Below are 16,062 nucleotides of genomic sequence, written 5' to 3'. Positions count from 1 at the left end.
TATAAAATACAAAATATATTTTGATTTGTTTAACACTTTTTTGCTTCCTACATGATTCCATGTGTTATTTCATTGTTTTGATGTCTTCTCTATTATTGTACAATGTAGAAAATAGTAAAAATAAAGAAAAACCCTTGAATGAGTAGGTATGTCCAAACTTTTGACTAGAACTGATTGTTTGTAACCCAAAAACCAGGTCACATCAAATCATTGTTCTCTCAATAAAATATGCTCACACTAAATCAGTTATGAATGTTGAGGGATAGTTATTAAAATCTGTGCAAAATGATATGGTGATGCACAGGTACAGATGTAGGATCTTAATTTTATCATTATTATTTTGGCTGAGAATTTTCCTGAGAAGCAGGAAATGTAGATGAGCTTTGGGATTTCATACATTCACTGAAAACCTGCAGTTAGTTATATTAACAACAGTATTTCACTTTTCATGTAGTCTCATTTTGACCAGCTAATAGCCTAACCACCGATCAAGCAACATTATGGACTAAATGTTTGAATAATTTTGCTGCAGGACTATTTTGCCCTGACTATATAGGTCAAATTAATATCCCACACCTGTACTGTGTATGAATCTTGGCAAAATGTAAAATCTTTCTCCCTGTAGTGGTCTTCACCGGGGGATGCCGTCCGTGCACACATTGACAGTTGCCATGCCGATACCAAATCTTTCGCAGTAGACTACTTGCCAGGGCGGAGTCCAGCCTCCCACCCTACTTATAGACCTACTGACCACCTGATGATCACTGGTGCCATGGGAACAGCACGGGCCAACAGGTGAGGACGCCATGAATGGATTCTGTCATACCTGTGTCATACCCAGTGGTGTAAAAATGAAAGTACTACTTAAGTAATTTTGGGGATATTACTATTTATATTTTTACTTACATTTGTACTTTTACTTCACTACATTCCTAATGAAAATAATGTACTTTTTACTCTACACATGTTCCCTGACACCCCAAAGTACTCGTAACATTTTGAATGCTTAGCAGGACAGGATTTCAGACACTTATCAAGAGAACATCACTGGTCATCCCTACTGCCTCTGATCTTGCAGACTCACTAAACACACATGCTTTAATTGTAAATGATGTCTGAGTGTTGGAGTGTGCCCCTGGCGATACGTAAATAAATAAAAACAAGAAAATGGTGCTGTCTGGTTTGCTTAAAATAAGGAATTTTAAATGATTTCTACTTTTACTTTTGATACTTATGTATATTTTAGCAACTACATTTACCTTTGATAGCTAAGTATATTTAAAACCAAATACTTTTAGACCTTTTCTCAAGTAGTATTTTACTGGGTGACTTTCACTTTTACTTGAGTAATCTTCTATTAAGTTATCTTGACTTTTACTCAAGTGTGACAATTGGGTACTTTTTCCATCACTGGTCATTTCTTATGTCCCCAAAGCTGACAATGCTTCTCCTTATTTGTGTTATCACAGGGAAATGGACAACCTTAGCTCGCCAATGTACAGTTGAAGTCGGAAGTTTACATACACTTAGGTTGGAGTCAATAAAACTCGTTTTTCAACCACTCCACAAATTTCTTGTTAACAAACTATAGTTTGGAAAGTCAGTTAGAACATCTACTTTGGGCATGACACAAGTCATTTTTCCAACAATTGTTTACAGACAGATTATTTCACTTATAATTCACTGTATCACAATTCCAGTGGGTCAGAAGTTTACATACACTAAGTTGACTGTGCCTTTAAACAGCTTGGAAAATTCCAGAAAATTATGTCATGGCTTTAGAAGCTTCTGATAGGTTAATTGACATAATTTGAGTCAATTTGAGGTGTATCTGTGGATGTATTTCAAGTGGGAAGCTTGTGGAAGGCTACTCGAAACGTTTGACCCAAGTTAAACAATTTAAAGGCATTGCTACCAAATACTAATTGAGTGTATGTAAAGTTCTGACCCACTGGGAATGCGATGAAAGAAATAAAAGCTGAAATAAATCGTTCTCTCTACTATTATTCTGACATTTCACATTCTTCAAATAAAGTGGTGATCCTAACTGACCTAAGACAGGGAATTGTTACTGGGATGAAATTCAGGAATTGTGAAAAACTGAGTTTAAAGGTATTTGGCTAATGTGTATGTGAACTTCCGACTTCAAATGTACATAACTTCAATATCAAATGAATGGAACCAAAATAGTGCAAACATTAAAAATTCAATAAGTATATGGTTGAATATAGTCCTGATCAATGGAGCACTATAAATTGGTCAATATAATGTCTGTATGTCCCAGTCAACATAGGCTGTCAAGAGACTTGGCTCATGTATAATCCCTAAACCCGTGATGACCGCAATCCCTCTCACATAGCTAAACACAACTCACCTTCCCAGGTTATCCTCTCCAGAGGAGAGAGACAGGTCAGTCTGATCAATATTAAGAGGTTACCAGAGATAGGTCAAATGGTCTTGAGGAAAGTGAGAAAGCAACATTTCATGCTACCTTTGTATTCAAGAAGGATACCCTTATAGGACTGTAATACATTTCTCCTTCACAGCATATCCTTCCTAAGCGCGGTCTTAAACACATGAGAGAATGTGAGTCATACATTATGTCTCTCACACTGTGCAGAGTTGGCAAGCTATTCATAGTCACTGTGTCCTGTAGGGCACACTGGTAAGAACAGATAGCCCTATGAGACCACGGACACAGTTTTATAACCTCAACTCTTCCTGTTCTACACCCTCTCTCAAACCACTCTCACATCTCTTGCATCACTCTGGTCAATTTTCTTATTCATCCATACTTTCCCCTTTTGTTAACCCAACAGGTACAACTTCGCAGCGCCAGATGAGGAGGGCCTGAAAATCTCCACACTTGGGCTCCACAACGGCCACAGCTCGCCCAATAGCCGGTTCCTCTCCCCTAGTGACACATCCGGAGGAGATAGGATATCAGGAGCCACAGGTCGTAGGATGAACAATTACAACGGAAAGATCTCTACTACAGGATCGAGCCAACTAAGAAGTCGCTTCGTCAAGAAAAATGGGCATTGCAACGTGGTGTTCTCTAACATGGAGGAGAAATCACAACGTTACCTGGCCGACATCTTTACCACCTGCGTGGACATCCGCTGGAGATACTTACTACTCCTCTTCTGCTCGACCTTCCTGTCCTCCTGGATGTTTTTTGGAATAATCTTCTATTCAGTTTCCAGAGCCCATGGGGATTTTGATGAGCACCCTGGAATGAGTTCCTCTTCAGGGTTGGAAGGGAATGGGCTTGGGGTTGGTGAAGTTGAAGGGGTGCAGAAAACGTGGCAGCCATGCCTCCTTCATGTGGAGGGCTTCGTCGGAGCCTTCCTATTCTCCGTCGAGACCCAGACCACCATTGGTTATGGGTGGCGCTGTGTCACTGAGGAGTGCCCTGTGGCAGTGATCACAGTGGTGGTCCAGTCCATAGTGGGATGCATCATTGACTCCTTCATGCTTGGCACAATCATGGTCAAAATGGCACGCCCTAAGAAGAGGAACCAGACCCTGCTGTTCTCGAAAAACGCTGTGATTTCCCTGCGCGATGGCAAGCTGTGCCTCATGTGGCGGGTGGGTAACCTGCGCAAGAGCCACATCGTGGAGGCCCATGTGCGGGCACAGCTCATTCGACCCTACGTCACGGCAGAGGGAGAGTTTATCCCTCTAGAGCAGAGGGATCTCAACGTAGGCTACGACGAAGGCATAGACAGACTCTTTCTGGTTTCTCCTCTGGTTATCGTCCATGAGATCGACGAGGACAGCCCCCTGTATACTGTGAGCCGGGCTGATCTGGAGTCTGATGACTTTGAGATCGTAGTGATCTTGGAGGGCATGGTGGAGGCCACCGCCATGACCACCCAGGCCCGCAGCTCCTATCTGGCCAAGGAGATCCTATGGGGGCATAGGTTTGAGCCTGTGATCTTTGAGGACCGAACCAAGTATCAGGTGGACTATGCTCGCTTCCACAAGACCTACGAGGTGCCCTCCACACCCCACTGCAGCGCCAAGGAGCTCAGTGAGACGGCCAGCCGGCCTGCCTCATCCGCCTCCTCCCACTCACTATTCCCAACCAGCCCCAGAATCACCCAGCACCTCGTAACCCCCCACTCCCCCAGCGCCTTCTGCTATGAGAATGAGGTAGCACTGAGCTGTGGAGAGGACGAGGATGAACTGGATAGGCAAAAGGGAAAAGACAGGGAGGAGGAAAGGAGGAATTCAGTTTCTGTAGACTTTCATCATTTGTTTCAGGAAACAGCCACAATGACATCCGGCAGCAACATGCTGTGTGTTTTGGACAATCAGATGGATTTTGACATTCTACAGACGACCATTACTCGTGATCCACTGACATATAAAAGTGAGTCAGGAATCTGAGGCAAAGGGATGGCACCCTCAGACCCTTCCCAACCCCTCCATTCATATAGTTGAAGTCGGAAGTTTACACACACTTAGAGTCATTAAAACTAGTTTTTCAACCACTCCACAAATTTCTTGCTAACAAACTATAGTTTTGGCAAGTCGGTTAGGACATCTTCTTTGTGCATGACACAAGTCATTTTTTTGTTTACAGACAGACTATTTCACTTATAATTCACTGTATCACAATTCCAGTGGGTCAGAAGTTTACATACATTAAGTTGACTGTGCCTTTAAACAGCTTTAAAAATTCCAGAAAATGATATCATGGCTTTAAAAGCTTCTGATGGGCTAATTGATGGGCTAATTGACATAAGTAAATTGGAGGTGTACCTGTGGATGTATTTCAAGGCCTACCTTCAAACTCAGTGCCTCTTTGCTTGACATTATGGGAAATCTAAAGAAATCAGCCTCAGAATATTTGGTTCATTCAAGTCTGGTTCATCCTTGGGAGCAATTTCCAAATGCCTGAAGGTACCACGTTCATCTGTACAAACAATAGTACGCAAGTATAAACACCATGGGACCACGCAGCCGTCATACCGCTCAGGAAGGAGATGAGTTCTGTCTCCTAGAAATTAACGTACTTTGGTGCGAAAAGTGCAAATCAATCCCAGAACAACAGCAAAGAACCTTCTGAAGATGCTGGAGGAAACAGGTACAAATGGCTCTATCTCCACAGTAAAAAATATATATATATCGACATAACCTGAAAGGCCACTCAGCAAGGAAGAAGCCACTGTTCCAAAACCGCCATAAAAAAGCCAGACTACAGTTTGCAACTACACATGGGGACAAAGATCGTACTTTTTGGAGAAATGTCCTCTGGTCTGATGAAACAAAAATAGAACTGTTTTCCCATAATGACCATCATTATGTTTGGAGGAAAAAGGGGGATGCTTGCAAGCCGAAGAACACCATCCTAACCGTGAAGCACTGGGGTGGCAGCATCATGTTGTGGGGGTGCTTTGCTGCAGGAGGGACTGGTGCACTTCACAAAATAGATGGCATCATGAGGACGGAAAATTAGGGGGATAAATTGAAGCAACATCTCAAGAATTCAGTCAGGAAGTTAAAGCTTGGTCGCAAATGGGTCTTCCAAATGGACAATGACCCCAGGCATACTTCCAAAGTTGTGGCAAAATGGCTTAAGAACAACAAAGTCAAGGTATTGGAGTGGCCATCACAAAGCCCTGACCTCAATCCTATAGAAAATGTGTGGGCAGAACTGAAAATGCATGTGCGAGCAAGGAGGTCTACAAACCTGACTCTGTTACACCAGCTCTGTCAGGAGGAATGGGCTAAAAGTCCCCCAACTTATTGTGGGAAGCTTGTGGAAGGCTACTCGAAACGTTTGACCCAAGTTAAACAATTTAAAGGCAATGCTACCAAATACTAATTGAGTGTATGTAAACTTCTGACTCACTGGGAATGTGATGAAAGAAATAAAAGCTGAAAGAAATAATTATATCTGCTATTATTGTGACATTTCACATTCTTAAAATAAAGTGGTGATCCTAACTGTCCTAAGACAGGGAATTTTTATTAGGATTAAATGTCAGAAATGTAAATGTTTAAATGTATTTGGCTAATGTGTATGTAAACTTCCGACTTCAACTGTATATACCTACTTGTAGGTCTTGAAGTGAGGTCTTCCATTTGTTTTTTGCACGTTTTGCGCTGGATTTAGTACTAGATCTACACCCCTTTCGCCTTGCCAGCATTATTTTGTACTTTTACCTGAGCCCATGTTTTTGTTTGTGTAGAGAACCAAATGGGAGACTGAGGTAGTGGTTCTACTCTGCACACCTCACCCATACGTGTACCTCAGTTGGGCTGTGGGACAGTCACCTAGACAGATAATTACACATGAGATTGTATGAACGCGTGACTTTTTTAACGAGGTAATAGGAAAGGAACACCAAGAGATGGACAGTTCCAGCAGAGAGCTGAGGATGAGACAAATAATGACTTGTTGAGACGTGTGCAATGAAGGATAAACAGACATTTGACCAAAGGAGCACTTCTGCTACAGAAACTGTCTCAGGAGGAAATGTGCAGGGAAGATACCCAGAATATTTGAGTGACATTCAAGTAGGTAGGTATGATGTTTATCTACACAGTCGTATTACGTCGTTTGTTTAATTTGGACATGATACATGATATTTTGATGTGGAATCAACCTCCAGTGTTCTGTAATGATAAAATGATTGGTGATATGACATGTGATATGAATCATACGTGGGTTCAAATACTATATCAACTCTCAGTTCAGCTGTGCAATATAACAGACAGGATAGTTTGCTGCTTTCTACTATTTGCACTGTGGTTCTTCAGTCAAGTTTTCCTCTGAGCCTCTTTTCTCCCTAATTTACTAATTTACACACGTTGTTTTCATAGTGTCTTTAGCATAGTTCAATGAATCATTTATCGGTTGTTACTGTGCGTAATAACAACAATACAATGACCAATGCAATCATTAAATAGTCATAGCTAAGGGTCTTAATGTCTGAAATCCAGTTCGTCATTTGCTGCAGAAAATAACTAGGTGTTTTCATTCTCCAGAATCAGGTAGCTTTTTCTCACCTTTTTATTAAAGCCTGGTTTTTGTGTTGCAAAAGGTGCATGAATGTGACATAATGGAAAGTCCCTCTCTTCAGTGTATATCAGTAGAGAACTTATCATGAGTTACTTATCTGGTCTCTCCTGTCACCTTAAAGACGTTTCCCGATAGACACCTTTAGGGGAATCATCTGAAAGCACTCGTCTTTAGAACGTGAGATCTCATAAAGGTTGATTCTAGAGAGACTGAATAGAGAGACATCTTTGTGTATTCCAAAGTGTCTATATTTCATCTCTTTCCCACTAAGTCAAATATAAACAACGCTGTCTTGTTTGTTGGCATATGGTTTGTGTATGAAATTATTCATGAATCTCCTGCACCGTAGCTCCTATTGTGTGTAGTTGTCTGAAAGATGTACATGTCCCTTGTCTGTTTCCTGCACTACACTGCACCTGTTTGTCTCTTCATCTTCATCCAACAACATTTTGTTCTTGAGTAACTTTCGCCATTTTTACATCTGCAAAATTGTTTGTGAGGATTATATCAACTTGAATGTGTGTGTGTGTGTGTGTGAGAGAGAGAGAGAGAGAGAGAGAGAGAGAGAGAGCACTGGGCATTCAGTATGACAGTAGGCTTTTCAAGTCAAAACTTGCACTTTTTCAAATAACCAGACCTTTGTGACAGTTGAGGCACACGGGGAACGTTGTTACCACAAAATGCAACTGCTACTTTATATTTTTACAATGAACGTACTCTGTTTGAGGGGTTGTGTGTACATGTCGACATGCTAGCAGCAGCATGGAGTAAATGCTGAGCGATGACGGTGAGGAATCTTTATTATGCTACTATATCTGGTTTACAACGTGTGTTTGTAAAACAACTGTGTCATATTATTTCCTGAAATAATTGTGTTGATTTATCTCTGCCGCTCAGTCTCCCGGCTCGCACGTCTCTATTAACATGCCGTGCGTGGCGAAACAGAACAGACAAATTCCCTGACCAACACAAGCTTGAACAGCGAGTAAATCATAGAACGCACTTCATTCCTTTTGTGTACCTTCTGATGTTGAAAATAAATATGTATAATGTATGTTATTTGACTGTCTCTGTACATGTAGAATATGAACAATATTTGTGCACTGACTAACAAACAGTTGAATGCAGAGGAGGAAATCCAGGAAGTGAGGAGAGAATAAAGGGATGGATGGATGGAGTTGTTGTTCCCGTGCTGCGCCACTAGGTGACTCTGAACACAACTCCATCAGCGAGGTCTCCAGCAGAGAATACTGAGGCAAGCGTTCCCTCTAGTGGTGGATTTGATCCAGTGTGTTCACCCTCCCAGCTCCCTGGATCAACTATCAGACTGAGGCAGTTACAGTGGGGCAAAAAAGTATTTAGTCAGCCACTAATTGTGCAAGTTCTCCCACTTAAAAAGATGAGAGAGGCCTGTAATTTTCATCATAGGTACACTTCAACTATGACAGACAAAATGAGAAAAGAAAATCCAGAAAATCACTTTGTAGCATTTATAACGAATTTATTTGCAAATTATGGTGGAAAATAAGTATTTGGTCAATAACAAAAGTTTCTCAACACTTTGTTATATACCCTTTGTTGGCAATGACAGAGATCAAACGTTTTCTGTAAGTCTTCACAAGGTTTTCACACACTGTTGCTGGTATTTTGGCCCATTCCTCCATGCAGACCTCCTCTAGAGCAGTGATGTTTTGGGGCTGTTGCTGGGCAACACAGACTTTCAACTCCCTCCAAAGATTTTCTATGGGGTTTGAGATCTGGAGACTGGCTAGGCTACTCCAGGACCTTGAAATGCTTCTTACGAAGCCACTCCTTCGTTGCCCAGGCCGTGTGTTTGGGATCATTGTCATGCTGAAAGACCCAGCCACGTTTCATCTTCAATGCCCTTGCTGATGGAAGGAGGTTTTCACTCAAAATCTCACGATACATGGCCCCATTCATTCTTTCCTTTAAATGGATCAGTCGTCCTGGTCCCTTTGCAGAAAAACAGCCCCAAAGCATGATGTGTCCACCCCCATGCTTCACAGTAGGTAGGGTGTTCTTTGGATGCAACTCAGCATTCTTTGTCCTCCAAACACAACGAGTTGAGTTTTACCAAAACTTATATTTTGGTTTCATCTGACCATATGACATTCTCCCAATCTTCTTCTGGATCATACAAATGCTCTCTAGCAAATTTCAGACGGGCCTGGACATGTACTGGCTTAAGCAGTGGGACACGTCTGGCACTGCAGGGTTTGAGTCCCTGGCGGCGTAGTGTGTTACTGATGGTAGACTTTGTTACTTTGGTCCCAACTCTCTGCAGGTCATTCACTAGGCCCCCCCGTGTGTTTCTGGGATTTTTGCTCACCGTTCTTGTGATCATTTTGACCCCACGGGGTGAGATCTTGGGCCCCAGATCGAGGGAGATTATCAGTGGTCTTGTATGTTTTCCATTTCCTAATAATTGCTCCCACAGTTGATTTTTTCAAACCAAGCTGCTTACCTATTGCAGATTCAGTCTTCCCAGCCTGGTGCAGGTCTACAATTTTGTTTCTGGTGTCCTTTGACAGCTCTTTGGTCTTGGCCATAGTGGAGTTTGGAGTGTGACTGTTTGAGGTTGTGGACAGGTGTCTTTTATACTGGTAACAAGTTCAAACAGGTGCCATTAATACAGGTAACGAGTGGAGGACAGAGGAGCCTCTTAAAAACCTTTTCTGACTAGGGGGCAGTATTTTCATTTTTGGAAAAATAACGTTCCCGTAGTAAACGGGATATTTTGTCAGGACAAGATGCTAGAATATGCATATAATTGACAGCTTAGGATAGAAAACACTCTAAAGTTTCCAAAACTGTAAAAAATATTGTCTGTGAGTATAACAGAACTGATATTGCAGGCGAAAGCCTGAGAAAAATCCAACCCGGAAGTGACTCATCTTTTGAAAGCTCTGCGTTCCAATGCGTCCCTATTGAGCAGTGAATGGGCTATCACCCAGATTACTTTTTCTCCGTATTTACCCAAGGTGTCTACAGCATTGTGACGTAGTTTTACGCATTTATGTTGAAGAATACCCGTAAGCGGCTACATTGCGCAACTGGTCACCTGATGGCTCCCAGAGTGATTCTCGCGTAAAATACAGAGGTAGCCATTATTCCAATCGGTCCTACTGAAAAACCAATTGTCCCGGTGGATATATTATCGAATAGATATTTGAAAAACACCTTGAGGATTGATTATAAACAACGTTTGCCATGTTTCTGTCGATATTATGGAGCTAATTTGGAATATTTTTTTGAGTTTTCGTGACTGCAATTTCCTGCGATTTCTCAGCCAAACATGAAGAACAAAAGGAGCTATTTCGCCTACAAAAATAATCTTTTTGGAAAAAAGGAACATTGGCTATCTAACTGGGAGTCTCGTGAGTGAAAACATCCGAAGCTCATCAAAGGTAAACGATTTAATTTGATTGCTTTTCTGATTTCCAGGACCAAGTTACCTGCTGCTAGCTGGACAAAATGCTATGCTAGGCTATCGATAAACTTACACAAATGCTTGTCTAGCTTTGGCTGTAAAGCATATTTTGAAAATCTGAGATGACAGGGTGATTAACAAAAGGCTAAGCTGTGTCTCAATATATTTCACTTGTGATTTTCATGAATAGGAATATTTTCTAGGAATATTTATGTCCGTTGCGTTATGCTAATTAGTGTCAGTCGATGATTACACTGCCGCACGCGGGATGGGGAGTCACTAGAAGAAGTTACAGGTCTGTGAGAGCCAGAAATCTTGCTTGTTTGTTGGTGACCAAATACTTATTTTCCACCACAATTTGCTAATTTATTAAATAAAAATCCTACCATGTGATTTTCTGGATTTTTTTTCTCTCATTTTGTCTGTCATAGTTGAAGTGTACCTATGATGAAAATTACAGGCATCTCTCATCTTTCTAAGTGGGAGAACTTGCACAATTGGTGGCTGACTAAATACTTTTTTGCCCCACTGTACGTCTGATCACTCATGATCCTCTAAGCGACTTACGGCACTCTACAAAACAAGAATATCCAAATGTAAAATGAAAAGCATCAAATCGTAAAATACGTAGTGTATCAAGGGGATCTGAGGCCATTACTGATTACAAGGATTGTCTGGAGCAGGAAATCAAGGACAGGACAGAGTCGTCTCTGGTAGTCAGGGTCTGATGGTACGGTGGGAAATGAAGTCCCAGAAACAGTTGCAGCCTCAACACAAGACAGAAGAAAAACTGACTCAATCGTCCAAAAGAAAAATGTGGTTTCTGCACCAGAGTCTGGCAATAAGGTCACAGAGAGCTGTTACGGTACCTTCAGAGATACGCTCAGGTACTACCCATCTGGTCTTGGTAGAACAGAGAGGGAATCTGAATAGAGGTCACAGAGGCCAAATAATGGTGCAGACAAACCCAGGGACAGTGCCAGGTTCTTTGAACCCTGCCTCACTGAACACACTGCATATCTGTTATGACCTCCAAGTTAGACATGTCTTAGCCAGAGCAGGTGTGCAGAGGTACTTAATATAATTATAATAATACATTACATTTAGCAGACACTTTTATCCTAAGCGACTTAAAATCATGCGTGCATACATTTTCTGTATGTGCAACTACATTTTACTTCTCTTATCCAGAGTCCCTTATCCAGAGTCCCTTATCCAGAGTCCCTTATCCAGAGTCCCCTATCCAAAGTCCCTTATCCAGAGTCCCTTATCCAGAGTCAATTATTCAGAGTCTCCTATCCAAAGTCCCTTATCCAGAGTCCCCTATCCAGAAACCCTTATCAAAAGTCCGTTATCCGAAGTCCCATATCCAAAGTTCCTGTCCCAGTCTTTGTATCAGCATGGACAGTTGTTTTATTTATACTTCTGCATTTGAAAGTACCTCTGTATTAATGAGATCATTCCTATCTCAAATTTAAATTAAGTTAAAATCGCCCTCCTCTTCAGGCTAATGAGGCACTTCCCCTTTCAGCATTTTCTTCAATAGTCCCCCCATCCCCTGTTCTATCCTCTTTTCTATCCCCCTGCTCTATCGTTTTCTCTATCCTCTTATCTATCCCCCTGCTCTATCCTCTTCTCTATCCTCTTCTCTATCCTCTTATCTATCCCCTGCTTCTCTATCTCCTGCTCTATCCTCTTCTCTATCCCCCTGCTCTATCCTCTTCTCTATCCCCTGCTCTATCCTCTTCTCTATCCCCTGCTCTATCCTCTTCTCTATCCTCTTATCTATCCCCTGCTCTATCCTCTTCTCTATCTCCTGCTCTATCCTCTTCTCTATCCCCCTGCTCTATCCTCTTCTCTATCCTCTTCTCTATCCCCCTGCTCTATCCTCTTCTCTATTCCCTGCTCTATCCGGTTCTCTATTCCCTGCTCTATCCGGTTCTCCATCCCCTGCTCTATCCTCTTCTCTATCCCCTATTCTATCCTCTTCTCTATCCCCTGCTCTATCCTCTTCTCTATCCCCTACTCTATCATCTCCTCAATCCTCTTCTCTATCCTCTTCTCTATCACATGCTCTATCCTCTTCTCTATCCCCCTGCTCTATCCTCTTCTCTATCCTCTTCTCTATTCCCTGCTCTATCCGGTTCTCTATTCCCTGCTCTATCCGGTTCTCCATCCCCTGCTCTATCCTCTTCTCTATCCTCTTCTCTATCCCCTGCTCTATCCTCTTCTCTATCCCCTATTCTATCCTCTTCTCTATCCCCTGCTCTATCCTCTTCTCTATCCCCTACTCTATCATCTCCTCAATCCTCTTCTCTATCCTCTTCTCTATCCCCTGCTCTATCCTCTTCTCTATCCCCTATTCTATCCTCTTCTCTATCCCCTGCTCTATCCTCTTCTCTATCCCCTACTCTATCATCTCCTCAATCCTCTTCTCTATCATCTTCTCTATCCTCTTCTCTATCCTCTTCTCTATCCCCTGCTCTATCCTCTTCTCTATTCTCTGCTCTATCCTCTTCTCTATTCTCTGCTCTATCCTCTTCTCTATTCTCTGCTCTATCCTCTTCTCTATTCTCTGCTCTATCCTCTTCTCTATTCTCTGCTCTATCCTCTTCTCTATTCTCTGCTCTATCCTCTTCTATATCCTTTGCTCTATCCTCTTTTCTGTCATCTTCTCTATCCTCTTATCTATCCCCCTGCTCTATCCTCTTCTATATCCTTTGCTCTATCCTCTTCTCTATCATCTTCTCTGCCCCCATGCTCTATCCCCTGCTCTATCCTCTTCTCTATCCCCTACTCTATCATCTTCTCAATCCTCTTCTCTATCATCTACTCTATCCTCTTCTCTATCCTCTTCTCTATCCCCCTGCTCTATCCTCTTCTCTATCCTCTTCTCTATCCCCCTGCTCTATCCTCTTCTCTATCCCCTGCTCTATCCTATTCTCTATCCTCTTCTCTATCCCCTGCTCCATCTTCTTCTCTATCTTCTTCTCTATCCCCTGCTCTTTCCTCTTCTCTATCCCCTGCTCTATCCTCTTCTCTATCCCCTGCTCTATCCTATTCTCTATCCTCTTCTCTATCCTCTTCTCTATCCCCTGCTCTATCTTCTTCTCTATCTTCTGCTCTATCCTCTTCTCTATCCCCTGCTCTATCCTATTCTCTATCCTCTTCTCTATCCTCTTCTCTATCCCCTGCTCTATCCTCTTCTCTATCTTCTTCTCTATCCCCTGCTCTATCCGCTTCTCTTTCCCCCTGCTCTATCCTATTCTCTATCCCCTGCTCTATCCTATTCTCTATCATCTTCTCTATCCTCCTCTATATCCTCTTCTCTATCCCCTGCTCTATCCTCTTTTCTATCCTCTTCTCTATCCCCTGCTCTATCCTCTTCTCTATCCTCTTCTCTATCCCCTGCTCTATCCTCTTCTCTATCCCCCTGCTCTATCCTCTTCTCTATCCCCTGCTCTATCCTCTTCTCTATCCCCCTGCTCTATCCTCTTCTCTATCCTCTTCTCTATCCCCTGCTCTATCCTCTTCTCTATCCCCTGCTCTATCCTCTTCTCTGTCCTCTTCTCTATCTTCTTCTCTATCCCCTGCTTTATCCGCTTCTCTATCCCCTGCTCTATCCTCTTCTCTATCCTCTTCTCTATCCTCTTCTCTATCCCCCTGCTCTATCCTCTTCTCTATCCTCTTCTCATTCCCCTGCTCTATCCTCTTCTCTATCCTATTCTCTATCTTCTTCTCTATCCCCTGCTCTATCCTCTTATCTATCCTCTTCTCTATCCCCTGCTCTATCCTCTTCTCTATCCTATTCTCTATCCTCTTCTCTATCCCCTGCTCTATCCTCTTCTCTATCCTATTCTCTATCCTCTTCTCTATCCCCTGCTCTATCCTCTTCTCTATCCTCTTCTCTATCCCCCTGCTCTATCCTCTTCTCTATCCTCTTCTCTATCCCCTGCTCTATCCCCTGCTCTATCCTCTTCTCTATGCTCTTCTCTATCCCCTGCTCTATCCTCTTCTCTATCCTATTCTCTATCCGCTTCTCTATCCCCTGCTCTATCCTCTTCTCTATCCTCTTCTCTATCCCCTGCTCTATCCTCTTCTCTATTCTCTGCTCTATCCTCTTCTATATCCTTTGCTATATCCTCTTTTCTGTCATCTTCTCTATCCTCTTCTCTATCCCCCTGCTCTATCCTCCTCTATATCCTTTGCTCTATCCTCTTCTCTATCATCTTCTCTACCCCCCTGCTCTATCGTCTTTTCTATCCTCTTCTCTACCCCCCTGCTCTATACCCTGCTCTATCCTCTTCTCTATCCCCTACTCTATCATCTTCTCAATCCTCTTCTCTATCATCTACTCTATCCTCTTCTCTATCCTCTTCTCTATCCTCTTCTCTATCCCCCTGCTCTATCCTCTTCTCTATCCCCTGCTCTATCCTATTCTCTATCCTCTTCTCTACCCCTGCTCCATCTTCTTCTCTATCTTCTTCTCTATCCCCTGCTCTATCCTCTTCTCTATCCCCTGCTCTATCCTCTTCTCTATCCCCTGCTCTATCCTATTCTCTATCCTCTTCTCTATCCCCTGCTCTATCTTCTTCTCTATCTTCTGCTCTATCCTCTTCTCTATCCCCTGCTCTATCCTATTCTCTATCCTCTTCTCTATCCTCTTCTCTATCCCCTGCTCTATCCTATTCTCTATCCCCTGCTCTATCCTCTTCTCTATCCCCTGCTCTATCCTCTTCTCTATCCCCTGCTCTATCCTATTCTCTATCCTCTTCTCTATCCTCTTCTCTATCCCCTGCTCTATCTTCTTCTCTATCTTCTGCTCTATCCTCTTCTCTATCCCCTGCTCTATCCTATTCTCTATCCTCTTCTCTATCCTCTTCTCTATCCCCGGCTCTATCCTATTCTCTATCCCCTGCTCTATTCCTATTCTCTTCTCTATCCTCTTCTCTATCCCCTGCTCTATCCTCTTCTCTATCCTCTTCTCTATCCTCTTCTCTATCCTATTCTCTATCCTCTTCTCTATCCCCTGCTCTATCCTCTTCTCTATCCCCTGCTCTATTCTCTTCTCTATCCCCTGTTCTATCCTCTTCTCTATCCCCCTGCTCTATCCTCTTCTCTATCCTCTTCTCTATCCCCTGCTCTGTCCTCTTCTCTATCCCCTGCTCTATTCTCTTCTCTATCCCCTGCTCTATCCTCTTCTCTATCCCCCTGCTCTATCCTATTCTCTATCTTCTTCTCTATCCCCTGCTTTATACGCTTCTCTATCCCCTGCTCTATCCTCTTCTCTATCCTCTTCTCTATCCTCTTCTCTATCCCCCTGCTCTATCCTCTTCTCTATCCTCTTCTCTATCCCCTGCTCTATCCTCTTCTCTATCATATTCTCTATCCGCTTCTCTATCCCCTGCTCTATCCTCTTCTCTATCCTCTTCTCTATCCTCTTCTCTATCCCCTGCTCTATCCTCTTCTCTATCCCCTGCTCTATCCTATTCTCTATCCCCTGCTCTATCCTCTTCTCTATCCCCTGCTCTATCCTCTTCTCTATCCCCCTGCTCTATCCTCTTCTCTATCCTCT

General features: G+C 42.7%; 1 protein-coding gene across 1 annotated transcript in view; it reads left to right on the top strand.

The window, feature by feature from the left end:
• LOC109897353 (inward rectifier potassium channel 4-like) overlaps nt 1–4,530 on the top strand; it is a 12,592-nt gene extending 8,062 nt beyond the window's left edge. The window contains exons 2-3 of the mRNA XM_031827591.1: nt 626–795; nt 2,820–4,530. Of these exons, the coding sequence (XP_031683451.1) occupies nt 758–795; nt 2,820–4,395 (1,614 nt within the window). The 5' untranslated portion in view covers nt 626–757 and the 3' untranslated portion in view covers nt 4,396–4,530. The remainder of the gene's footprint in view (nt 1–625; nt 796–2,819) is intronic.
• Nucleotides 4,531–16,062: the final 11,532 nt, after the last annotated feature.

This window comes from Oncorhynchus kisutch, linkage group LG6 (genome assembly GCF_002021735.2).
Source record: "Oncorhynchus kisutch isolate 150728-3 linkage group LG6, Okis_V2, whole genome shotgun sequence".
NCBI lineage: Eukaryota > Metazoa > Chordata > Actinopteri > Salmoniformes > Salmonidae > Oncorhynchus > Oncorhynchus kisutch.
Note: the sequence above shows the minus strand (reverse complement) of the source record. Positions and strands in the feature narration are given on the sequence as shown.